The sequence below is a fragment of the Hyposmocoma kahamanoa genome, unplaced genomic scaffold (assembly GCF_003589595.1).
Source record: "Hyposmocoma kahamanoa isolate Upper Pololo Valley unplaced genomic scaffold, ASM358959v1 116, whole genome shotgun sequence".
NCBI classification, from domain to species: Eukaryota; Metazoa; Arthropoda; class Insecta; order Lepidoptera; family Cosmopterigidae; genus Hyposmocoma; species Hyposmocoma kahamanoa.
Genome location: NW_020653391.1, coordinates 4,261,494 through 4,289,080, shown reverse-complemented (window position 1 = coordinate 4,289,080; position 27,587 = coordinate 4,261,494). Strand labels below are relative to the sequence as shown.

General features: G+C 35.3%; 1 protein-coding gene across 3 annotated transcripts in view; it reads left to right on the top strand.

Annotated features, from left to right (window-relative positions):
- The window catches only part of LOC113239857 (A disintegrin and metalloproteinase with thrombospondin motifs 16), a 255,368-nt gene that overhangs the window by 73,758 nt on the left and 154,023 nt on the right, over positions 1-27,587 (top strand). For all 3 annotated transcript variants that reach the window (XM_026477008.1, XM_026477006.1, XM_026477007.1), the window contains exon 2: positions 12,956-13,052. In XM_026477008.1, the coding sequence (XP_026332793.1) occupies positions 12,963-13,052 (90 nt within the window). In that variant the 5' untranslated portion in view covers positions 12,956-12,962. The remainder of the gene's footprint in view (positions 1-12,955; positions 13,053-27,587) is intronic.

The window sequence follows — 27,587 nt, the reverse complement described above, 5'->3', positions numbered from 1 at the left end:
TTTCAAATTGGGAAGAAAAAAATGACAAAATGTGTGTTCAGATGTTGCAAAATATTATAAACAATAACTTTTGGAAGTACACTGTTTTGTAACGGGAGTTCTTTAATTTTAATTTAAGTGTTATCATTTTACTTCATAAAAAAAATTCTTCTTTAAAATTAAAGCTTAACATGAGTTCCGTTACACCACAACCGTATGGACTCTTCGTTTCCTAAACGTACGTAAAAGTTATTTCTGAACTCAACCTTATGAGGCACAGAATATTGACTGGTTTTGGAGCTAGAGTTTCATAAATTGGTTACGCCTTTCTGTTTTGTCATAAATCTCAATATTTTATACCCTTCTCAACCTACTTTTAAAAAGCTAGTTTCATTTTGTTCTCTGGTATTTGTAAGGCAGTTTTTTAATGGAGCAATTTTTCATTTCTCTTGCTCGGTAAGCTATACTTGTATGCTTTGTAGTGGGACTAAAGTAGCAAGTTTAACCCCTGCGGTCAATAGTGCAGCAGTAGAGCTCCCTGTCAAAGAGTTTGTCCGGAGAAGTATTGCCACCTTACCTATTCCTGCCACCAAGCAGTAATGTGAGCATTATTTGCGTTCCAGTGTTGAAGGGTCAGGTGCTGGTGAAATTACAGGCACATGATACTTATCAACCTATGTCTCAGGGTGATGGAAACTCAGAGATTTTAATCGCCAAGATCTGAGGGGCACTCCTACTTCGCCTGTCACCTTGAGACATAAATTGTCAAGTCTCATGTATCTGTAATTTCACCAGCAATTTCCAAATACATTCGCTCAAGGTTTATTATTACTCTTATAAAAATAAATGGTTATACTATAGCGCCCCCGAAAAAGAGTTTTGAGTGTAATTTTTTGAAGATTTGTAGCTCAGATTATTACAAACACCGCTACAAGATCGTCCAGAAAAAGAAAAAAAATACGTTTATCGTCGTGTAAATTTTTACTTTATTCGTTCCGTATTAAATTTTAATTAAGCAGTAGAATGCATACCGTGTCGCACACTTTTGTAGGCTAAAAAGTAAAATTATTAAAAAAAAAACACGACAATCACGGTGCGCGCTTCTTTTTAAATTTTCATTTTTCATAAAAACATTCTAAAATTAGAATGTTTTTATGAAATGTTCTCTATCAAGATCCATAAAAAGTTTTTCGTGTTCCTTACTTTTATTGTACAAAATATTGTTTGTTTGTGCTTACACCGACACTCGTATTTACACATTTATCTGTTTGCTTCTTTATTTTATTGGACGCGTAATCTTTAATGGATTCTGTGACACCTAATTGCATAACGGGAGTGGAATTTTGTGAATGGGGTCAATCAACTTTGCCGTCGGTTTTTTGTTGATTTTCTTTGGAGTTTGTATATATTTTTTAATTAACTGGTGGTTAAAAAAGTATTTTAATAATAAGCTATTGGAGATATGTAGCATATATCCCATCAATGGCATGAAGAAGTAAAAGAAGAAGAAGATTTAAAAGACTAGCGTTCAGAAGTGCAACGTCTATAATCTCCATGGAAAAATGTTTTCCCATGACTATGCGAGTCAACGGCAGTACGTCTATTAGGTACAATAAGCTCTTCTGTAACGTACGGGTCTTTTTTAAAGAGAGTTGTTGATGATAGAAAAAGGCCATTGAGGCATTTTAATTACCATTAAAGCGCGAAAGACGTAGAGTTCGCGTATGAATTATATTTTTGGTTGTATAATATAAGATACTCACGGCCAACGAATTCGGGTCACCAAAAAATAATTAAACAACTCGAGTAATTAGAAAGCTACGATTTTGAAATTAATTGTGACGTAATTTTAATATTGCGTAATATACGAGTCCAAAATAAACAGCTGTTTAATCCTGAAATTTTAACGCTAATAAACAACTCTATTAATTGTGGCGGTAGGCTCTAGAAGCTAACACAATACACTAAAAGTTCGAAACTGCATTAAAATAGTGATAAAAGAACCGTATTTTGAAATTGATCTATTCTGGACATGTCCGTACAAATGTCAAATAAGTATACTCGACTAAATTAAAAGACGTCGATTGCGAATGAAGCTTCATCTTTGGCATTGTCTTTTAACTTGATCGTGTATTACTTATTTGACAGTAATTGTTTGGGACAGATGTCGGACAAAGAACGAGAGTAGACTGGGGTCTACGGTAGTACTGGTACGTTTCTGTATTCTTTAATTATATTTGTAGTAAAAAACGATGTTTGTTTGATTGTTTTATTTCGTACGTTATTGTTTTCTTTATTCAATTTGTCTGTTTCCCGAAAATTTAACTTATCGAATTGCGCTGTTTTATTATTACGCTCACCACGTTTGAACGAAAAGCACTTTAAAAATGTTTGCTTTTTAAAATAAGCACATAAGCACGCTTTTCAATGTAAGCGTAAGTTGGTCAGTTCCGTAGGCAACAATTTTATTTTTTATAACGTGCTCATGTTTTAAGTCCCGTCATCTTTGTTTACTAAACAAATTAATTCGTCAATATGAATAATAATTTTATAAATAAAAATAAAACTCGTGTTTTTTTGAAATAAACTTACTTATCTTAAAATCTGTCTCTATTTATTATTAATGTGACATAAGGACCTCTACGTGGCAGATCATCATGGTAACTATTCAGTCACGGAGGCAGTATGTGTGTCTTATTTGATTGGAATTCATTTCATGAACAAATCCATGTGGAAGTAATTTCACAGGTGTTCGTTCAGTGTTGTCGATTTTTCTTTATCGTTATTTAGTGGACTTTATCATGTCGATTGGACCCGATAAAACGTACTTACAGAGTTTATTAAACAAATTGTACAATGAAAACAATTGCACAAAAACAATGATAGAATAATAAATAATATCATAAAAAGGCGCCAAAAACAACTTGAGTTGAATTTAGAATTTAAATTGATAAATTAACTTATAAATACAAGTAGATAAGAAAAGATTTGTGTTTTGTCCATATATCAATAAGATTTATTTTAAAAAAACTTCTTCAACTCAATGATACTTTTATAATGTAAGGAAGTTAACGGCAAATTCTTAGATAAACAACTTCTGTATGCATTGAAGCGTTTTTTGTCGCTTAGTTTTAAGGTTCCGTACATTGGATACCAGTTTAGGAAACATATATTTTTGTGTCAGTGTCAGCAACGGGATTCTCTCGGCGGCACTATCCAGAACACTCGAAGCATAATTAATTTAGAAAAGTTCATTTCCCACATTGGTTTTACCGGGAATCGTACCCGGACCTTTTCATCCAACGCCCATAGTGTACTTAAACTGTTAGGCCACCGAGATTGTCAATTGTGTTTGTTTTGGATTTGTAAGATCATATTACCCGACTGCGCGGACACCAAAAGAAGTATTTAGGTACAATGTACGGGACGATGATTTAAGAACGGGTTGATTTCGATTGTTATGCTTTTATCGATTTTACTATATATTGTATTTTGACATCATTTGATGAGATGATTCTCTCTCTCTTCTCTCTCGATCTCTTATTTTCATCTGCGGAACCCTATAGTAAAAAAGCGTCTAAAAGGTTTTTATATAAACCAAGCACGATAACTTATTAAGTTCAAGGATTTGCTAAGCAGCTACTTAGCTTACTTATTGCAAAACTGTCATAACTTACATATTAAAGCTTTGTCGAAATCGATTTTTTAAAAACGTTTTACCCTTGACCGTATACCTATTCTTATTATGTGATATTTAATCATTTTATTATTATTTAATTCAATTTTGACACGATGTTTTGATCACGGTCAAGTTTTTGGGGTTACCCATTGAAAAATATTTATGATTTTTTAAGTGCTGAGTTCGAGTCGATGCTACAAGTTATTAAAGCCATATGGGATCATGCGGTAAAAGTGCTTTTATCACCCGAAAGTCATAAAATACGAACTACATTAAACAAATAATGTGTATGTGATATTTTATAATTCTCATATTTATGGAGGTGAGGTTTGCGGGGTCGCCTCTCGCGTAAAGCAAACCACGCGCTGAAAATTAATATGAATAAAATAAGAGCAAGTGGAGAAAAGTTGACACAAATCCGACGTCGACAAGCTTCCGATGGCGACTGACGGGGCAACGGGTGGCGCGGTGTGTCGTTGAACCACGAGCCAATTTGCAAATTTTGGGATAAATGTGAATTTAGTAACTATAGGGCTTCAGTTGAAAGTCTTCTTTTTCTAAGTGTGCCGCTTCGCTATGAAGGTTGGCGACCATCATGGCTGTTCTCATTTTTGAAGCTGCCGCACGACAGAGGGAACGTGTGCTAAGGTGGAACCAGTCTCTCAGATTGTTCAACCACGAGGTTTTCTTTCTGCCACGACTAAGCTTGTAGCGTGTAAGCGACGATGTATTGTTATCGTGTTACTCACAGCTCATCTTACAGATTCACATCCATTTTTGTGGTTGTGGGCAAGCTTTTTCGTCACTTTTGTCACCATTTTGGTCATCTCCATTCATTGGTTTCCTGATTATGAGCCCTCAAAATCTATCGCTTGACACACCTCATCTTCAATCGCCTTTTTTTACTATCTTCTACACATCACAGGTTTCGGCGCTATAATTTGTTCGATGTTGCACTTTTTCCAATTCTTCTCATTGCTTTTCTCCATTATAATTACTTAAATTCAAGCTATAAATTAGACTTTTCACATATTTTGACACATTTTGATGTGTTTATTGTTCCTGTTGTCATGGTGATTTTTCCTTCGGACATGGGCCTATTGAGCTTTTCTGAATTAAATCCTTCGCTAATAGCCTCATTTCGGCCCGGCCTCTTATAATTACTTTGGTCTGAATTTGAAATTTACCCAAATTCCTATGAAAGCTCATCACGCGCCTAGGAGAGGATACTCTTGGATCGGGAGTGACTACGAAAACACTAACTAAACTACTATACACTGACCGAATCTTCATCAACCGCAAGTATGTTGCTAGTAGAGAAACTGACATACAAAAATTATCTGCATCCTTCGGCCCGTCTTCCACTGGTTTTGCGAGTCTCATTAGCGTGCGCCTCTACACGGCGAGCCTCATCACTGCTCGCCTCTTCACCGCGTACCTCATCACTGCGCGTCTGGTCCTACTCAGCGGGCCACTGTCACTGGTTCTGCGCGCTACAGCGCCTAAAATTGTGCCTAACTAGTTGACACGTAGAGTATCCAATAAAAACATGTAACATTAAGCTTAAACAATTAATTTGTAAGTAGTCAATTACTTTTAGTTTTTTTTTATACTCCTATGTACAAAGGCATGCCGTGGCAACTTGTAAATGTAACAACACAAAAACTCGAGGCACAATATTTACTGTTTTGACCACTTGTTTGCGAGTGTTTTGTAAGGTGTCCTAAATAAAATAATAAAAAAATAAAATAATCACTAGTGTGAAAAATCAAGTTAAATTATTTGTTTCGGGTTTCGCTATTGTTACACATTAAGGCAAACCAACGTTTCGGGTCCTTTAAAGGTTCCATGGTCACGAATGACTATGGTATGGTTTTTTTTAAAAACAACTATACGCAATTTAGATAGAATAAAATTGTTTCATTTCCTATCACTAGTGTAAGCCTACCAGTAGCAGTAGAACCTTGGATCTGCCTATTAAAGAAAGAGTGCATCCAATTATACTATCATAAAATTGAAATTTCGTAAAGTAAACCGATTTCATGTTACTTCAAACCATTTCAAAATATAAATATGAATAAATAAAGCAGCTGAGACAAAGTCGCTAAACGTAGAAAAAGAAAAATTTTGTCACATAAAATTTAGTATCTAAGTCCTAGGTCGGTCACGTAGTTAAATTAGATTAGTTTGTTGCATTTGTACGAATGGAACGTGATCGTTGTGTGCTATTGTCACAGTACTTAAAAAAAATCTATTTATTAATTTTTCACTTTATTCTTATTACGTGTATGGTTTAGTCAAGGTAAAGTTGGGATTGTGAATACGAAGTCCATTTATTACATAACGCTTTTTGTTTACATAAATTTTGTAGAAGCAGTAGAGCTCCTTGTGAAGGAGAAGTACTGCCACCTTACGCACTTCAGCCGCCAAGCAGTAATGTGAGCATTACTGCGTTCCGGTATTGAAGGGTGCTGTTGAAATTAATGGCACATGGGACTTGTCAATTTACGTCTCAGGGTGACGGTCGCAGGGGCAGAGCCTGTAAGATTTTTGCTATTTAAAGCTCTGAATTGCACTGCAACTGTTATGGATAGGCGTGTCCCTTACCACCAGCACGCACGACTTCTAAAAACATATAGTCGACAGCAGTACCTTAAATAATTTTGAGATGTAGTCTAGGTAATCGATCTATAGATCGTTTCCTTGGTATAAAACCACATGTGATCATACGCTGCCGAGTGGCCATCTCTGAGTTCCTGGGTTTGATCCCAGGCCGGGTCAATGTAGGAATAACTAACTTTTCTACATTGTCTACATGTTCCCATGAATCAAAACTTATATGTATATAAATCGGTTTTTAGTTTGGTAACAAATTTTACATAAAATAAAATAAACAAAAAGTCAAACATAGGCATACAATTGTCTGAAGAAAATATTACGCAAAAAAACAGGGCACTTCGTACTTACTAACTCGAATGGTTTTGTAACAAAAATTCACACGCGATGCAATATGTTTCGTAATAATTTGGGCTTTTTTACGGCCACCATCTTTGCAGATGAGTCAAAACAATTGTTCGTGTCTTTTTCATTTTGTAACTTTATGTTAAGTACCATGTGGTTACACTCATGAAGTCTAAACTTCAGTCATTTGTTTTTTGTCTTCGAATAGTTTGGTCTGGAAAATCGATGCCTTACTTTCTCAAACTCGTAACTTGTAAAGAATGATTATTCAGGAGATAGAAAAAATTATATTTATTTTAAATTGCTTGTCAAGGGTGTTAATGTGGATGCATTACTTTAAGAATAGGTAACCAAGGTAAACGACTCTTTTATGGGGAACTGTATACGTTTGTGCAATAAGATTCCGGAGCATATATTAAGATAATCATTTCCTAAGTTTAAAAATTACATTAAAAATATTTTGATTGCAAAGTCATATTACAAAACTGAAGACTACATGTTAGATAAAGATGTATGGAAAGACGACACGGCTCCAGAATCCACACAAGTTTGATTGAAAGTGTATTCCGTAGCATTTAAGTTTATTTGAAACGAGCAATCCCTAGAGTTCTTGCTCCTTCTTCTCAGGGAAGTCAGCGTAGTGAACGAGCAGTAGCTTAAATGTGACGTTTTCAAGTGTAAATTTATTTTACCTACGGAATAAATGATCTTTGACTTTGACTTTGACTCTGTAAAAGCAAGTGTGTGAATATGTAGGAAATGTCATGTGAAATCAGCCTGCAAAATTTGTATATATAATCCATGACTTACAAATGAATGGACGACAGGTCTAATACAAAAACCACGAAAAAAATGTCCCAAGTCAAACTATTTAAACGTAGTGACATGTAAAGGAATATGAAAAAGCTAAAACGTTGAATTTAAATTGTAATGTCATCGCAGTACTGTCTAATTTTGCTTGCTTCGCTGTCAGTCGAACAAACGAAGACTAAAGCGTGAATCACGCGCTGTATACGATTTTAACGCCCTATAAGTTCGGACACTTTTTAGCGCGGACCCGACGTCCATATAATTGTGAGTCAATGATATAATCCATTTTTTGCATTTTAGTAACTTTGTGCTTTAAGATACGAATTTGAGAAAGTAAGGCGATGAAAAACTGCTATCATATCTGTTTCGGTAATGTATCATTACTGTGTTCCGGTTTTGAAGAGTCATCAACCCATTTATACGTCCCACTGCCGCATGCAGCTGCTGCGGGGCTCCACGTTGGCCCAATGCGGGTTGGGAACTTCTCACATTTTCCGAGGGTTGTGAACCTTCTTCAACGTGCAGGTTTCTTGACGACGTTTTCCTTCACAGAAAAGGCTGGTGAATTTCGCATATAAATTCCGAAAAATAGAGAGGTGCAAGCTCGGATTCGAACCTACGGCCTCAGCTTGAGAGGCGGTAGGTCAAATTATTTGGTTACCACGGTTAGCTTTCTTAAATAAATATTATTTTTTATTCTTTCATAGATTTCTTTGACGTTGACATATGATTCATGAATTTCTTTATATATCTTTTGTAATTTTATTTTACATGTATAATTTTCAACAAGAATATGGAATGATAATGATCGATGATATCGCACAGCTATTACAATAGGGTTGTAATTCAAATTATGTGAAAATGAAGATTATAATTATCCCAGTTAAACGTAAAATTTGAGTTCCTACACGTCAATGAAACCGTTGTTAGAGTATTGTAAAAAAGCAATTGAAATATATTTAGGTACTTAAATCAAACTGAGACAAACTTCAGGCGAGCTAGTTCTGGCCAAAACAGTCCTTACGCAAAAATATTAAATTATTTTTCCTTATTATTTCATTTGCATATATTTGGCAAGTAGGAAATAAATGTCTGTAATAAACTTTAACCTATACATTAATTTTAATGATCTATCACGGGAAGTAAGTAATTCGTTGTTCATCGATTCTGAAAAAATACATTTTTTGAGTTAATACACTATTGTATCAACAGTAGTGGCACTATTTGGTGAAATGGGTAATTAATTATACCAAATATTTAAATGACATACAAATTTGCATGCCAAATATAGACACGTTGGATTTATTAAAGGCATGAAGTAAATATCCTATTGTTGTACCACCGATCGCATTTGTGACGGTCTGACCTCCTTACACCGTCATCTCACCTTTTTATATCGTATCATTTTTTCTTTTGCTTGTATTTAAATTTTAAATTTGAATTGTTCCATCTTCCTTCCTTCACTTTCTCATTTTTGCTTCGTACCAAGGTCACTTTCTGCTTGACCGTGATAGCGGACAGAACTACTAAATCAAATTGTCTAATGTTTTATTCTTTTCAAGTTTAATCATAATACAATGAATGTAAATCATGTATCGACCATAATGAGCGAATAACAGTCTATCCAATATCTGTAATTCAACATAGTAAAACCCGATAAGAGTTTTTTTACTTTACCTTTTACTTCACGTTAAATAAATTAGTGGACCGGAAGTTTCCTGATTTACTGCCGTGATCCTGATCACGGTTCTTAGGGTTACAACCCTTTCACATTCAATGGGGTAGCTCTTAACAGTGTTTAAATTTAAGTATGTAGGACATTTAAGCCTGATCTCAGAGGCGGTGATGATATAGAGAGGGAGCGGAGAGCTTTATCAGTAAGGGCCAATATGTGGTTGTTTCTCGATGCTCTGCTGCGGCCAAGATAACCCTTTTCAAGGCCTACTGTTCTTATTTTTACGGTCTTATTTTATGTCGGTAGCCTGTGGAACCGACATACTCAAAAGTATACAATAATGCTACAATAATACAATAATGATTTTAGGATGATGTTGCGCCAGTCGAAACTCTGTAATTTCTCTGAAATGTTTGCGGACTCCTTTTCTGCCATACTACGGAAAAAAATCGCTTCTCTTTTAAATAGGATTCGTAAGAAAGTGGAGAGACCTCTCATAAAGCACCTCATAGATTTTACGCGATCTTTATTTAAAATAATTTACTAACATAGTTTATAAGTTTGTTACTAATTTAATATGGATTAGGTTGACCGAAAATAAATAAATAATAATTATTATATTATTATTTAAAATAAGAAGATAAATAAATAAATAAATTGATTGATTGATAAAATAGCGACTCCACGTTCCAGTCAAAACGACAGCACACGAAAAGAAAAAGTACCTACATAGTTCTAAGTAGGTACTACTAAATTTCGACAATCAAATATCTAAGTTAATTTATTTTAGACAATTACAAAATCAATAAAAGCCGACATTGTTAACAGCAAACACTATTCCAGAAACTGTATATTGGTCATAGACAAACATACATCTTAGGAAGTGGTCAAAATGTTTTGACTAATCATCACATTCACCTTGAGGATTTTTAACAAGTTTACATTAGACGTAATTTATTAACTCTGGTCTATTATTACTTGTGGTGGATATGGGTTGTGTTTATATGAAGGATGGTGATGGATCATGATGAATGGTGGGTGGACAGCGAGGTAGACTTGTCATGAAAAAAAATTTTGCGCTGATGTGTCCAAACGTTAATATTTTCTTTGCGCATATAAAATATGATACTTCCGTGGACGTCTTTAATTGATTCGATACTCGGTGCAGGCAAACTTTTTAAAAAATATGTAATTTTTTTACTTTTACTTATTAAAGGACTTTGTTGATTATTGAACACGTCAGCCCTATTAGAAAAACAATAAATCAAGAAAACACTAAATTAAAAACAGACAGATGACATAAAACACTACCTGACCAAACATGTTTTTTTTTTGTAATAACGCACACACTCAACATAGCCCCGCACTAGGGAAACTTTGTGTCGCTGGTGCCGTGGACACACAACTAGACAACCACAAGTTACACCCAAACTCACGAGAGAAATAAATGTAGGCAATACAAATATTTCTCCCGGCGCGGGAATAGAACCTGGGACCTTTGTGAGGCAGTCTGGCATGGTAACCGTTCCGCCACAGAGGCAGTTATACAATAACGACGTGTATATAATGACGAGATGTGTACAAATTATTCACGGCAATACAAAACGGATTGAAACCACTCAACACTAAATGTACGGAAACCAGCCTGTGAAAACTATCGTACCCTGATAAGTTCTCATATTACGAAAAATAAAATACTGCTTTATTTTAAGTAAAATTTGCGTATTTAACCATTTTTTCCACCCTGTATATAAAAATTGCAGTGCCACATAGGGCTTTAAATCACAAAGATCTGAGTGGCAGTGCCACTGCGTTCGTTACTATGAAACTTGAAGTTGACAAGTCCCATGTGTCTGTAATTTCACCAGCACCCTTACCTTTCAAAACCGGAACGCAGTAATGTTCATATTACTGCTTGAAGAAGATAAAAGAAAAGCTGGTAGATAAGGTGAAAGATAAAAAGATAAGGTGGTAGTAGTTTCCTGGACGCACTCTTTCACAAGGAGCTCTACTGCTACTAATCTTTCAGATTGGCGTTAAATAAATGTTTATTATGATATCTTCGGAGTTGCTCCAATTATATGTCAGTTCTCGACCCTATAGACCGGTATGGCAAACGAACGCGGAAACGATCGACAAGGATTTTTTCCTTTTACAATTTATTAAAAAAAAAATTCGCCGCCGCCACTGTTTCTCAGAAAAGACATTGTCCTGCCAGCCAGTTCGACGACCTCGCTTTTTGTTTGTTTATGGTTATAAGCTGAGAAAATGTTCTATGCTTTTTAATTTTTTACTTTTTTGTGGGTTGTGTCGGAACATAAATCATTTATTTCTTTATTTGAATCGAATTGTACCGTTACAATTATTCCATACACTCGCTTCGTAAAGAATCATATTTCTCGGTATATCTGTTATTGAAAAAAAAAACTAAACACATAAAACATAATTACTAGAAATTATTTTATATTACCATCTATGGTTTTCCTTACGGTTTGAAGACAGGTCTAGGGAAGCACTCCCAAGGCTCAATGCCAGTCTATATCAAAAATTAATCAAACTTAAAGGACAGGAGATTGTGCTCTTCATACGTTTTCCGGTTTTTTTAAGGTTGTGAAGGTTCTTCGAAATGCAGGTTTAGAAACTTAGAAATTACCGTCACAGGTGCATGTCGCTACAGGGATTCGAACCGTTTGATCTCTTAATTGAGAAGTTCATTGGGCTACCATCGCTTTCGTTTCTTAAACATTGCTTTATATACTTATGTCCTAAATTAGTGTGAAATTTATTACACCCTGTATAATACGTTTATCTTTAAGATTTCTTTTTTAATATTCTTAAACATTGATTTTGTAATCGAGCGACTGTCACGTACTTAGATATTTAGATAAAAAATAACATGCACTATGTCACGTACGTTTACTCCAGTTTCCAGAAATGCAGTTTATGTAACTGTAATAAGGGTAATTGTACTGTATAATCTAAAACCGGTATAAGGGCATAAACCCTTATAGGGACCATTCATTAGCCAGACATTTTTGTAATGAATGCTTTTGTCATCAAATAAATATCTTTAACTTGGTATCGATTTAAAAAATATAGTAAATCCCATGGTTACAAATGACATATAAAATGCTGTTCGAAATTTAAATTGACCAATGACGTGCCTTCAATATCACGTGAAATGCCTTACGATATTCAAATCGCCCAATGTCCAAAGTCCTTTATTCTGTACAATCTAGAACGTTTTAGGTCAGGTCAGATTGAATTTTCTAGGTTTCTTTTTAGGTCATTCAACGCGTATGAATAATTACAATATAACAAGTTCCAAATGTTTTAGTATTTAATATTATCTATAGATGAGGGTTAAAAGTAAATTCGCCACTTATCGCGTTGTTACTGTAACAATGTTAACATGTTGCCGCTCGGAAGTGAACGGATGGCAGCTGGCGCTCGAACCGTGGCCTTCACCCGATCTGATGTATGGAGATTTTGAATTGTCACACGAATCGATATATTTGTTTACTGTTCAGTGTCAATCGAGCACTATTTAACGATTCTACCAAACCAAAAACTAACGAACCATAACCACAAATTGTATTTAAAATTTCGTATCTTAATATCTTGTCGACTAACCGTCCAGATGTTTAGCATTGTATAGATATTGTTTACCTTTTTAAATCCTATTCTACTTTTTTGATAAACCGAGAACCAAAATTAGGTGGAATCAATATTGGCGAGAGTCTTTTCGAATTCGAGATGTCTTTTGAATTTAGTGATTGTTTGTGCTGTTACAACGGAATAAATTAAATGATAGTTTCAATAAATTAAGCTGATGTTTTGTATTGTTTCAGTTCCGCCATGGAGTGCACTCCAGTGCTGTCGGCTCACTGGCTCTCCGCCGCCATCTTCCTCTGCTCACTCGTCCACACGCACTCTCTTAGCACTAAGGTATGTTATTTATAAGGTTGAATTACAAAACGTAAAATTTATGTCATAAAACAGCGTTTTTGTAAATAGATGTCCATGAGAAAAGTATCTCTATGTTGCTGTTGCCCACTATAAATTTAATTTTGCCTATAGGCTGTCTTTTTTGAAAATGGAGTGAAATGACAGTTCATTGCGCAGAAGTTTTGCCCGCTTGAAAGCAGCTAGTGATTGGAATCGATAAATATTCTATCGACTATCGACTAAATGTTGGTTATGCTTATGCAATAAATAACCATCCATAGGAACCAATCATCATCATCAATAGGAATAATGGGTCTAACTGCTAAGCGTACTACATTTAGAACTATGGCTGTTAAAAATACAAAGAGGAGACATATTTTAAAGTTTTATATTTTTATTAAATATACATAATCAAACCCACTTGTTCTTATTAAAATGTATATGAAAAATAATAGGCCAACTGTCAAAATAAGAATAAAGAAGACAATAACGCAATTAGTAATCATTAGAACGTCGTAATTTTCATAATTCAGACATTTTTCGCAAAATTTAACACCCTTTCACAATCTATCGATAAAACTATCAACAACAAATACATGACTATTTAAAATTGTATGAAAACTGGCAACCCAGCAAATGTCATTTTGCCCCGTCTTCAAAGAAGACACTGTAATTGCTATCACACGCTGGTACTCCTATATGCAGATACACATAAAAAATTAGAATAAAATACAATAATTCCGGGATTTGACATCATAGAGAACTAAGAAAACACAAATCAGACTTGACACCAGTTTTAAATTGCACAGCAGACCATTGTCGTTGTCATTCGAAATTTATCGAAAAAACTAATATTAACTTTCGCCAATCCAATCAAAGTTACAAACAAAAGAGCAAGAATTACACTTTTTCTAAATACAAAATAAACGCAATCTCAGTTTGACCACAGATAACGTGAAAGTGAATATGAATTATGTAGAACGGAAATGCCTCTGAATTTTGCATAAGAATTACTTTATTTGTAGAATTCTTTTCGTAAAGATGGCCCGCCAAAATTATTCTTCTTGAAAATGAAATCACAACTGAGTATAGTGTGTACTTAATTTCGGTCGCAATTTGTTATTACTAAGGATAAGGCCAGACGAGTGTAATTTTGTGAGTGTTGAGTCGCGTTTTTTGAGCCTTATTTATGTTCGACTGAAATTCGGTTGAAGCGCCGTACGAACGTTTTCTTTTATTTTTTATATAATAAAGTGACGGGACGAACAAGTCGTGCACCTGGTGGTATGCTGCACGTCCTGTCCATAACAGTTGTAGTACCACACAGAGCTTTAAATCGCAAAGATCTGAGGGGCAGTGCCATTGCGCCCGTCACCCTAAGACATAAGTTGACAAGTCTATGAAAGTTTATATGAATATCCAGATTTGTAACGTACTAACCACATGCCAACAAATGTCACTACCACATGCCTCACCTTCCTTCCCTCACCCGTCCCTCTACCCGCATAAACACGTCACATAGTGCGGCCGAAGCTCGGTCATTATTACGCACTTGAGTCGGCAGACAATTAATTTTGCGTCGTCGTGTGCTACAAACCGGACTTTTATATGAAACCGAATGGACCGTAAATTACACGACTCAAAAATCGCAACTCATAACTCACGAGATTGCTCTCGTCTGGCTTCGTCCTTAAATATTCAAGTAAATTATCATGGAAAATCTTTCACAGTACTTTTTTATGGTAGCAAGTAACAGGACTTCTTCTGTCCCGATTTTTTTCGTCCCATATAATGAAATGATACAAAAAACTGAGTCGATTAGCACTGAAAAAAATTTCATCAGTTTTATTAATTTTTATGGATAACTCACACTTGACCAAATAATTGATTATGCCATTATATTTTTTTAAATTAAAAGATAGTTTTTTACTTTATTTATAGCTGTTTTGTTATCTGTAAACTTATTGTTACCTCTTAAATTAGGTCAATAAAGCTTCTCTACGAATGTAATATTAAATGTATGGGAGCGTTTAATGTTAAAATTTTGGAAATTTCCAGTTTTTATTTAAAAAAAGTGAATTACTCATTAGGTAAAGTACTTTCGATATCAGTTTAAAGCTTTTTGATATCTCTTATATTTATGGAATAATCCCCTGGGCACACTGAGCGATTACACCCTGTATAGAATTTGATGTGATTGCTTAATTTCAAAAAATAACTGTACATTAAATGTTGGGTGTTTTTAATCTGTTTTGTCGGAGTCAACATGTGGTGCCGCGGAGATTTTGTATACATGTTTGGTTAGGTAGTATTTTGATGTATCTGTCTGGATTTTATGAAGTGTTTTCTTAAGGTATCGTTTTTCTAATGGGGCTGACATGTTCAATAACGATCAAATATATTAAAGACCCTAAATAAATAAAGAGTAAAAAAAAACTGAAATTAAGAAACAAAACTAAAACTATCTCTTATCTAAATGCGTGGTACATGCGTCGCTCACAGCGCCTCTACTGCGCGTAGACGCGCAAGTGACGTGCGTCACACGGCGCGTATAGAACACGCCGTGTGCATGGACTCTTAGGTGAGGTCGATATATTTTTTGAAGATGGAGAAAACGGAATTTCGAGTATTCCGTTTCTTATCTGCAATCAGAATACCAAAACTTGTTGCCACATCCCCCTATTCACAGGTTTGCCCCCATTTGACTCTTTAATCTGATTTTATACCGATTTGCATTAAATGGGGAAGTGATAGTTTAAACAGATGCTTATTTTTCAGTTTGACAAAAAGAAAATTTCCATGGGTGGAAGAAGTTGGGATACCGCTGGTTATATAGAACTATAAAAGGAGATTATGTAAAATAATAAACTACAATTAAAAACAAAAAGTATTTTTTCTTCACAAAATCATGGACTTAACAAACCGTAGACATCAATGGTTAATAAATTACAAAATATTAGAATACACAACACAAACTTTGACCTATTACCAAGATGTAACAAGAGTTAAAAATGAGTATTAATTAATTAAAAATACACACGTTAATAAAAACAGGTGTGCTAAGAAGCTGTTTGATATTAATTGACCATTCATCGAGATGCTAAATGATTGTAGTTAAAGTTTTGATTCGACTAATCGTGATGGAATTATGAATTCAAATAACGTAATACTACTTTTGGTGTCTTTTGTCTGTCTGTGCGACGATTTTACTCCAATCTATGCCGAAATTAAAAAGGGAGTAGGGTACTAAATGTTTCTGTTGTATTCATTATATAAGTAGATTGGTGGAGATAATGTGAAACACACACGTTTTAATATCAATAGAGCTCCTTGTAAAAGAGTTAGTCCAGGGTAGTACTGCAACCTTACCTATTTCTGCCGCCAAGCAGTAATTTCAGCATTACTGTGTTCCAGTTTTGAAGGGTTTTGGAGGGTGCTGGTGATATTACAGGCACATGGGACTTGTCAACCTATGTCTCAGGGTGACAGGCGTAGTGGCAGTGCCCCTCAGATATTTGCGATTTAAAGCTCTGAGTGGCACTAATTAAACCTACACTCACGAGAGAAACAAATATAAGACATACAAGTATTTCTCCCGGCCCGGGAATCGAACCTAGGACCTCTGTCTGGCAGACCAGCATGGTAACCGTTCGGCCACAGGCAGTAAAGTAAGGACAGATCGTGCTAGTCTAGAAAGTGCTTTTTAAGTTTTGTTAGGCGAGTCTGGGAGTCAGACAAAATGGTATAAATCAGACTTATTTTTTTAAATAAAATCAAGTGACGGGACGAACTAATCGTGCGCCTGATGGTAAGTTACACGCCTATGCGTAACAGTGGCAGTGCCATTCAGAGCTTTAAATCGCAAAGATCTGAGGGGCACTGTCACTGCACTCGTCACCCTGAGACATAAATCCCATGTCTCAAAACCATCAAAACTGTAACACAGTAAAGCTGACATTATTACTTGGCGGCGGAAATAGGTAAGGTGGCAGTACTTCCCTGACGAACTCTTTTACAAGGAGCTCTACTGCTACTAAACCTGTATAAAGTAACAATTGAAAATAATATGCAACAAGGATTACCTTCTTACTACGTAGCGTTAAAGGCTCAGTCGCAGAAAATTTAGATATATTTAATATTTAATCAACAGAGAAGACCAGGCTTGCAAATAGGTGCTAAAGCAATTTGTATTAATATATAGCAGACGTAAAATAAGTCATAAAAACTTAAAATTTGCGTTTATAAAATAGGAAATCATTTGTTTCTTGTTTTTATTCGTTCCTACTTCTCAAAAAATTACATTTCTGATGTTTTGAGTTGGTTTAAAACAAATATTTTTAATTATAACATTTAAAAAAAGACCGCAAATTTTAATTGGAACTACATCTATGTGTCGCGTTTTATTAAAACCGGTTAATGGAAAGTGGTGAAATTCAATAAGCCGGACTCACTCAACTCATGTTAGAGGTAGAATATTTTCTTCAAATTTCAATGGGATCACTACTAAGATACGTACGTAACGTACCCCACGTTAGTAGTGATCCCATTCCAACAAAAAAAGAATAATCGAAATCGTTTCACAAAATCTAACAGCGTAAAATGAACACGTAAAAAGACTAATTAGAAACCTCTTCCTCTTTTAAAATCGGTTAAAAATTAAATAGTATATGAACAAATTATAGCATCCAACATTGTTTAGGTACTACATTTACTAAAAAGGAATAATAATAATAACACACACACTCAACATAGCCCCGCACTAGGGAAACCCTGTGTCGCGGGTGCCATGGACACACATATAGACAACCACAATTTACACCCAAACTCACGAGAGAAACAAATGTAGGTCATACAAATATTTCTCCCGGCCCGGGAATCGAACCTGGGACCTCTGCGTGGCAGTCCGGCATGGTAACCGTTCGGCCACAGAGGAATTAATCCTTATAATTGATCATTTCGATCGGAATCATAAAATACAGGACTTTTTTTTCACATTTCTTTGGTTCGATTCCCAGATGCGACAAGCAACATTTTAAAAGTCTTTGAATGCAGTATATCTGTAGAACTTTTAAAAAGAAAATAAATCAAATAGTGCGATTACTGTATATGATACTCCGCTGCCAAATCCGAAATTTGGTAGTCGACTTTAGAGTCAACGACTTAGCGGTGGCAACTGCTAGATGTGCAATGCATAACGGGAGGTGGTAGCCAACAGCTCCGGTACCTATCTGAACAATAGGGAGGGTGCTGCAATAATTTTTTGAGAACCGGATGAAGTCAGAACCTGACCGATAAGGTCCCTAGGCAGGCACATTTCACGTATAACTTAGTATCATAAAAAAAATAACCAAAAGGTTGAGTTAAGGGGACACGGTAATCAAAACTTAGCAGAAGACATGGAACTGTATATGATAGTCTCTCTAATCATGCCTACTTAAAGGGTTTTGCATATATTAACAATTTGAATATATTAACAGTGATGTGCCACGAAGTCTGGTTTTGGTAAAAATTTGTCGTCCACGCGGACTTCCACGTGAGAAATGACTGATTTATCCAAGTACCTTACAGAGTGACACGTGAGGTTTGATACATTTATATCTAGTTTAGGTATAAGATTGCTTTGAAGAGGCGAATAAGACTGTTTAATTTCTAATTAATAGATTCAGGCGTTGCTTTGCGGAAATCCATCATAATGAACGAAGATTCTTCGGCCGACTGTCTAACAATCAATAATAACTGAAGATGCCTAACAACCCGTAGATAGGCGAAACACGTCTCGGGCATGGTGGTATTTGTGATTGTAGTTCCGCTTGTGTTATTTATTATATTAACTTTAATGCGGTGGGACGGTGGTAAAATGACGACACTAAAAAAATAATGATGTAAAGTGACAAGTCGTACGCCTGGTGGTTTTTAGTAACAACAGAGCTTCTTGTAATGGGTTCTTCTTGTTCGTCCATGGAAGTGCTACCTTGCCTATTTCTGCGGCCAAGCGGTTATGTGAGCATGACTGTGCTTTGGTTTTGAAGAGTAAGGCTGCTGGTAATATTATAGTCACATGAGATTTGTTACCTTAGGTCTCAGGCGCAGTGGTAGTGTCCCTCATATCTCTGTGTTGTTTAAAAGCTCTGAGTGGTACTGCAACTGTTATGGATAGGCGTGTCGCTTACCATCAGGCGCACTATATGTTCGTCCCGTCACTTGTTAAAAAAAATGTTTCAATTGTGAATTCCTTACTTTAATCATTTACGTAACTGAGTAATTATTTATTATTTAAAAATTCTAGAATATTATATTGCTTAATATTCGAGTGTGGTCTTCTAAAATATTATTTAATTTTTCACGATAATTAAATTTAAAAAATTGACACCAAAATCAGGTGGAGAGTAGTTTTCTCCACCTGAAATTTACCCAATAGTTAGTTAGTATTGGCAATTTTTTTCTCTGGCTATGAAATCCATATTCACGCCGGTCAAGTCGAGACATCGTGGCATGAAGTGTAAATCAAACAGCCATCGTTCACATTCGACCCAATTGTGTACAAGTTTTTGTGTTCGTTTGCGTAAGACGAGTGGTACATCTTCAAATGTCACAGGTTGCATGGGAAGGTGAAAAGTGCAACCGTTCAAGGACAGTCGCTTCGTTTAATAGTTGTCGGTGAATCATTTATTTCGTTACTGGGTTTCGAAAAGCAATGGCGCTGGGAAACTTTTGATTTATACCGTTTTTATAACAACCAACATTCACACAGATCAGCTGATTGACATACATGACATTAATACGAAGAATAAAAATAAATTAGCTGTCGATAAATCTCATGTATCTGTAAGTTCACCAACACCCTTGCCCTTCAAAACCGGAACACAGTAATGCTGACATTACTGCTTGGCGGCAGAAATAGGTAAGGTACTTCACTAGACAAACTTTTTCACTCTTTATCTATCTCAGTCTTTTTCCATTAGTTCGAAAGGGAAATTTATTTGTCATCCGCTAGGTGTAATGAAGCTACATCTGCAAAATGATAACTTTTCAGGAGAGAGGTTTAAAGATTCTACAAGGGTATATTCTCTATCTGGAGAAAGCTTACCTGAAAATTACCCTTGTAGAATTTTTAAATTAGATAATTTCGGTGATATATTTTTATTATTTAAGTATTCGAGTAAGTTCTCGTGATGAAGTATTATTTAATATTCCAGTGTAGTGACCTGAAATATTAAATAATACTTCATGATGATGTTCTTTAATCTTTAAATAATAAAAATTGCCACCAAAATTAGATACAGAAACCTAACCTGAAAATTACCAGCGAACGAAATTAGTCGATAAGTTTTTTATGCTTAAATAACTATAACTAAATAGAGTTATAACATTAATACACGTAATTTGTTTCATATAGTTCTATTATTTTTATGATTTTCGTATGATAAAAGCACTTTAGATGCCACATGCATCTAAAGTGCTTTATCTAGGGCACGTGTTATTATTTTACCACCAATACAACAATATTCTGAAAGCTAATTTGTAACTATAATCGTCTACTCTTTCAACATGTCAGTTACAATCTCTATTACGCTGCAATTTTCAATTTATTTATCCGATAGGTTTTAGTTTTCAAAAAAAGGTGACGATGCAATATTTTTTATTTTGTATAGTTTTTGCACATTATGCCTTAATATTTATGTTTTATCTTCAAGACTTATTTGTTAATTAGGACTTATTAAAATACAATAAGTAGAGCTTAAAAGCATGCATGTATTAATTGAGACGGTATTTTTTGTAAGTTGTGGTTGTGTGCAATTTCGTTTTCTTTCGGTATAAAAACCGAGAGCAATTAATTTTAAAATCGTGCACGAACGAGACTTAAGCCACCGAAAAATCCCAAAGATGAGGAAAGAAATATTTAGTTTAGTGAATAATCCAGTAGTGTAGTTTAAAAATTTTATAAAAATAAGGAAGCATTACGTGCCTACGGTATTTTCCTTGAATTATCACATTGAACGTCAGAGGATGGCTTTCGTAGTTTTCGAAAACTTATTCGAGGCATCTAGAGCCATCACGGTTCTTCGGGGCAGTTATTATTGTCACCGATTGTTGCCCGTCGTGCGGGGAGGCTTCTTTCGTGTACTGTTGTTGTTCGTGGGAAAACGGGTTAAATGAATAATTTTATTACTGAAAGTAGTTAAAATGATTTTTTAAATTAAGCGTTAACATTACGAAGGCACAAGATCTCTGCGAATAATCGAAATACGTTAAAGTACAGGCGGTCGGTAGCTTTGACCGTCTGTCGCTTATGCCAAAGGTGTTCAATTACATCGAACAACGGTAGATTAAATTCTCCTAAATACTGTTAAAAATGATCTGTGTTTGGACAGGTCATATAATAAGTAGTAATATAGCTTCTTGTGAAAGAGTCCATCCAAGAGCTACTGTCACCATAACTCTACCTTCTGCCGTCAAGCAGCAATGCTCACATTAGTGCATTCCGGTTCTGAAGGGTAGGGGTCCTGGTGAAATTAATAAGTTTATAAGGTTAATAATTGAGTAATTGAACTCACTGTTTTACCGTAGGTGCGATGTAGAAGTATTAAATCCACGAGCGCATGAAAGCAAGTCAGTTTTATTACGTAGCAGTAGAGCTCCTTGTGAAAATGTCCAGGTTAGTATTGTCACCTTGACTATTTCTGCGGCTAAGCAGTAATATCAGCATTAATGTGTTCCAATTTTGAAGGGTAAGGGTGCTGGTGAAATTACTGGCACATGGGACTTGTCAACTTGTGTCTCAGGGTGACGGACGCAGAGACAGTATCCCTCAGATTTTTGCGATTTAAAGTTCTGAGTGGCTCTGCAACTGTTATGGACAGGCGTGTAGCTTACCATCAGGCGCACGACTTGTTAGTCACGTCACTTGATATCATAATAAAACGCACTAACCGGGGTAGACTGATACCATAGTCTTCCACTTGCTATGATCCCAACACATATTTACTTACTTCACTATCGGCAGCTAATGGTATTCATGACCCGGCCTTCCTTTAGGACGTCCTCAATTTGTGTATTTAAAAGAGACTTAATACTTTATTAACTTCATTATAATTGATTATAGAGACAATGCTCAAAGATTAACTATAAATGGTTATTTGTTATATCATAAAAAATACACGTTCACACAATATATCAAAAGTCTATACAACCTCAAATTGCATTGGTTGATTCTGCATAACAGTGAAAGTGATGAATCAATCACTTTGAAAAAAATATATAGTAAAATTGAGGATATGCACTGATTAGTTTACGGTGTGAAAACACAATTCCTAAAAATTTTCACGATACAAAAAAACACAATCTCACCTCGAAATTTTACAAGAAAACCTCTGTATTCAATAGGTATTTTACTTATATCAACTGAACTAAATAGAACAAGTATACGACCAATATAATATACATTATTCAAATGGATTTAATGTCGTTTGTAAAAAAATTATTTCAGAAATAAAGCCAGTGTCTGAGCTGTCTGAATTCGAGCTGAGCTTATCAACTTTTAAGTAGTTATTTACACAAAAAGTAATCAGAAACCTGAGCGTAATTTAAAAACCAATACCTTTTACAATTTTCCGCAAAATTAGGTAAATGCTTCTATGTAAATCGATTTTATGAAATGAAATCATAAGGTATAAAGTATATAGGACCGGTCGATTACGAAACTCCTGGCCTGGGCGTGGTGCGGCTTGACGAAATCATTGTGGACTCGCGAATTCCTGCCCAGAAATAGAACTAGTCACAGTGGAAAGTGAGAGAGATTGTAGTAGTATTAGGTAATCGTGAAACACCTAAAACGCTATGTTGTTTCTGATATACGTAAGTACACCTAGGTTCTTGTAGAAATCGACAAAATAATAAACCTTGGTGATGAGCAGCTACTGTCTTGTTGTGTGTTATATGGTATTTTGTTTATTTATTTTATAACATATATCGTAAGTAAACCTAAATAGGAGGGTAAGAAGATGTTCCGCTCCCTGCAACTTACCTAACGGCGTCGCATTCGGCACTTGCGTGATACATTCTTAGCGGAAGTGTGATAAATCTGTTGTTTCTGTCATAAATATTATACGACGTGCTTTTTTTTTTACAAAATATAATCCTTGGAATATCAACGACATAGAGATGAACCCAAGCCTACGTGTTGGAAAGGGAAAGGCGGGATTAAATCGTGCAATTCGATCGTACATTCTCCGAGATCTACCCTGTAGAATACCGATAAGCAGGCAACTTTACGGAACTTCTGCAGAATCGCTTCTACGAGTCATCCCATAGGCGGCAGCAGTACTTCCATACACGACTGAACTTGTGCTTGATAGAACTGAAGCAACTGTCCCGGTGTGAAGTTGTAACAAATTCTTTTTTGGAAGATCTCATAAATACAAAACTAAAACAAAATGTATCTTCTCTCCTGGGTATTTTTCACCATTCTTGTACAAAATGTCACTTTGACGTTATAGTTTAAAAATATTTAGTAAATTAGTCGGCTCGCAAGGTGTTCCTGATTTCAACCATTGGGGGCATAGTCCCCCAACGCCTTCTTTTATAAGGAAAACCAGTCTCATGCTCACTCAAACCGACTGGAGCGACCATTACAAAGTAACGCTTTACCTTAAAAAGAGTGCTAAGCTTCCTAGTTGCATTTTCGGCCATGGATTCAGTGTATATTCGTTTTACGAAATAAAAATAACTATACTTTATTTCATTGAATATCAAGATGTTTTTAGTACATTAATATTCATATATTTTTAACTAAATAATTCGTCAAAAAATAGCCCGGTTTCATGAAAAGTTACTGGTTCGAATCTAGCCTGATCGGAAGATTTTTTCTTAGTGTTTATTCATGCGGGTTCCACCCTGCTCCGTGTGAGTGCCAGCCCAGGGGCTCTACCCTCGATCTCCGTCTGACATCCGACCGAAACAATTACTGTCAAATATTATAAATATATTATAATTATAATTATAAATACATAAGAATTATGATTGTATACTAACAAAATGTGGATGTAAATTATATTATTATTATTCGACTCTTGTATTTAATATTAACGAAAAATAACACTTTCTCTGACAATTCGAAAACTTAAGGCAAAAACTAGGGTCACTATTTAAGAATCCAGATAAAAAACTTGTCAACCTGTATTACAAAAAGATTTAAGTATGTTTTCGTATGACAACGTGACATTAACTTCCGCTCTAGTTACGTTCTTGCATCACAGCCCGTAACGGTTATTGCAAACTCACTGTGACATGGCGATTGTTACCTTTCTATTCGAAGATATAACTACAGTAAACGTTCTCGAGAAGTAGTACAAATACTCGTGCATACAGGGTGATAATTTTATGTGTTGTGGAATTATAAATAATAATATTAAATATTAGACAGCATCGCATACGTTGCTCCAAATACCAAAAGTAAGTAAAGAACTTGGTTATGAAAATCAGAAAGAACGACGGTACCACGGACACCCAGGTCCAAGATAATATTGAAAAGTTTGTTTTCTACATTTACCCGGCCAGGGAACGAACACAGGACCTCAGAGATTTCCAAGGTTAAAACCTTGAAAAACCCATACAGTTCAAAAAAAAAATCGTTTGTTTTCTGTAGGTGAGAGTAAAGGACCTGAGTATATTTTCGAATTTTAGACATTATTACAAACATTTGCTTTAGAACGTAAACATCATGCAATGGTAAGACATTAAATTCTATCGTTTGTTTTTTATTTAACATAATTATTTTATTTAACCTTAAAATTGATTGGAAATGCCTAATTAAGACCGTCATTCTCTTTAAAACGCTCTCTGTAGTAAAAAAATACTATTTGGCATTTAAGGTTCGTTAGTTTTCACTACATAAAAGACATTTAACATCATCGTCTCAACTTTATGTCGCTCTCGGGCAAGTCGCGCCCTGTCGTGCTAGCCCTAGCTAGTAAAGAATTTTAGTCATAGTTCTCCTCGCTGGCCTAATGTTTGTTAGGAGACTTCACACGTTTTTCATAGGTTGTACCCGTCTTTGATGTGCAAATTTCATCATGATATTTTCCATAACCGTTAGCGAGAGCACATACCGCCACAGTCAGTTTTTGGCTTTACCTATGGTGCATTGTGTTCAGAGTACACGGGCGCGGGGCTCACGGGAGACGCCTCCAAAAACCGGGTACTCACTAGTGAGCTGTAAGAATAATTGTTGCATGTTATGTTGCCAAAAATCATAGTGTGTACGTAATTCGCGAGCTGAACGCGTGCGGTTCGCAGTGAGTTGACTGTAGCCAGGTACTCATTACAGCGAGTGAAGAGAGTTTCACGCGTACACACTAGAACCTCGTTACTATATCTGTCACGTTACAAGTTAAGCTGGTTTCACAGCTGTGCATACGGATTGTCCTCCTGCGGGCCATGGGTATGCGTAGACTCCGCAGTGCTCTGAATCGAGTATTTAATTTAGTGCGGATATTCACGACAAGACAGTCGCCTACAATGAACGCACGGGTGGCTTGTGCGGAGTTCACGCGGACCGTGTTCCGCGTCACTGTAAAACGATGTTCTAACGCCACACGTGTTACTCCGCTCCGGTGCTTCGCGCGGAAGTTCCGCATATAAATCCGCACTGCTCTGAAACTAGCCTTATAGTTCGCTAAAGAGTACCCGGCTATTTCTTCCGAACATCATTTTATAATTGCACCATTGGCACCCGAATTTCCGGGGAAATTATAACTTTAAACTGTAAATATTCCATTTAGATCGCGCGTCTACTAGAATTGTTAAAGTATTATAGCATCTGAAAGAGGTAAAATTTAACTAATTAAAGCTAAAATTTACTAGACTTTCTCAATTTAACTGTATATTTTTTTTGTATGTATGTTACGCGATAACTCCGGTATTTGTGAACCGATTTTCATGATTCTTTTTTTGTTGGAAAGAGAGTATCTCCATAGTGGTTCATTTAATTTTGAAGAAAATCATCCACCTCTAAGGGTGACTGTTCACGCATGAAGATTCATTTTTATAAATAGCGGCTAAATTTTATTATAAGCAGCAATTATTTTAATGGCTGATTTTGCTATTCTCCAATTCAAGGCGTTTTTCTCTCGATATACTTTGACAAGCAAGAACCGATTTTTATTATATTTTAGTGGGGAACTAGGGGATGAATCCGTGTTTGCGCACTACCCGGTAACCGATTTCAACAAAACATGGTAATTATATGTAATTCCACGTACTTTTTAGGTCGGGTTTTTTAGTACTCTGTACTGAGATTATACACTAAATTTTTAACTACGTCTTGAAAAGTTACATACAAATGATTTATTCACTCGAAATTGTGTGTCTCTCTCGATGTTATGTGTCTGTTAGTTCGTGTGTTTCTTCGTCTGTCATATTTCGTAAAAGCTTGAATCTACTAGTTAAAACTTGTTATAGTAAACTATAACAAGTTTTAACTAACACATTTTGCAGTTTTTATTAGAACATTAATTGTTAAACCAGTCGTGCTCGTCGTTAAAAAAAACATCGCCCATGAAACCAAATAATATAACTAACTAATAAAATAACAAAGTAACTCAAAAATGGTAGAATTGACAAACCACGATTTGAAAAAAAAACTGAATGAATTATATTGCGAATAATGGAATTTGTTTTAATTATACATAATAATTTGTTATCCACTTATAAACGAGAATATAAAATTGTTGTTCTATCAAATCGTGTTTTCACAATTCAGTAATTTTTGAGTTACAACAGTATTTAGTTTCACGTGAGGCATGATGAAACGTGAAACATAAGAAATTAGGGCTAATAAGTTACTTTTAAAATTGCCAATAACATTTCTACATCGTCAGTGGGAATTCAGTGAATCATTGACCACAAGCTATCATTAAAATTGATAGTATCACCGAAGCAAGACATGACCTTTAGCAGGAGTCAAAGGTTTTTTGTGGCAGCTGACGTCAAGTGTAAATATGAACAAGTCGAATTTCATATGAAACTCTTGCTAATACCTTCTTAATATTTCCACATTGCTAATAAACACTGAGGTTTTGTATGGTGCAATAAGAAACATTTGTTTGAAGTTCATCGTCAACTCATTAAGGAGTATTAACTGAACTAACAGATAACTCACATAGGTATTTAAAGCCAGTCAGCTTTGCTGGATGAAATGGTTTAGGTATTTACTATTGAATAACGGTTTCACAAAAAAAATACGGTGCACAGGATATTGTCTTAAAATTATGCTAATGTGTTACACGATACACTGTTCGAAATACCTTCAGATCGGACGTTTCTAGTGAAGCTTAGTACGTGACGAGTTTTAATACTCTAAATGCAGGACGATGGTAGGTCAATGGTTTTGGAGAAAACTTACCTCAAAGTTCTTCGATTTTTGTACTTAGAAATTACAAAAATTATTAATACTCATAATATGTATAACAAAATTACTAAATATTATATTAAAATAAAATTACTGAAATTAATAAATATTTACGTCAATTAACATGA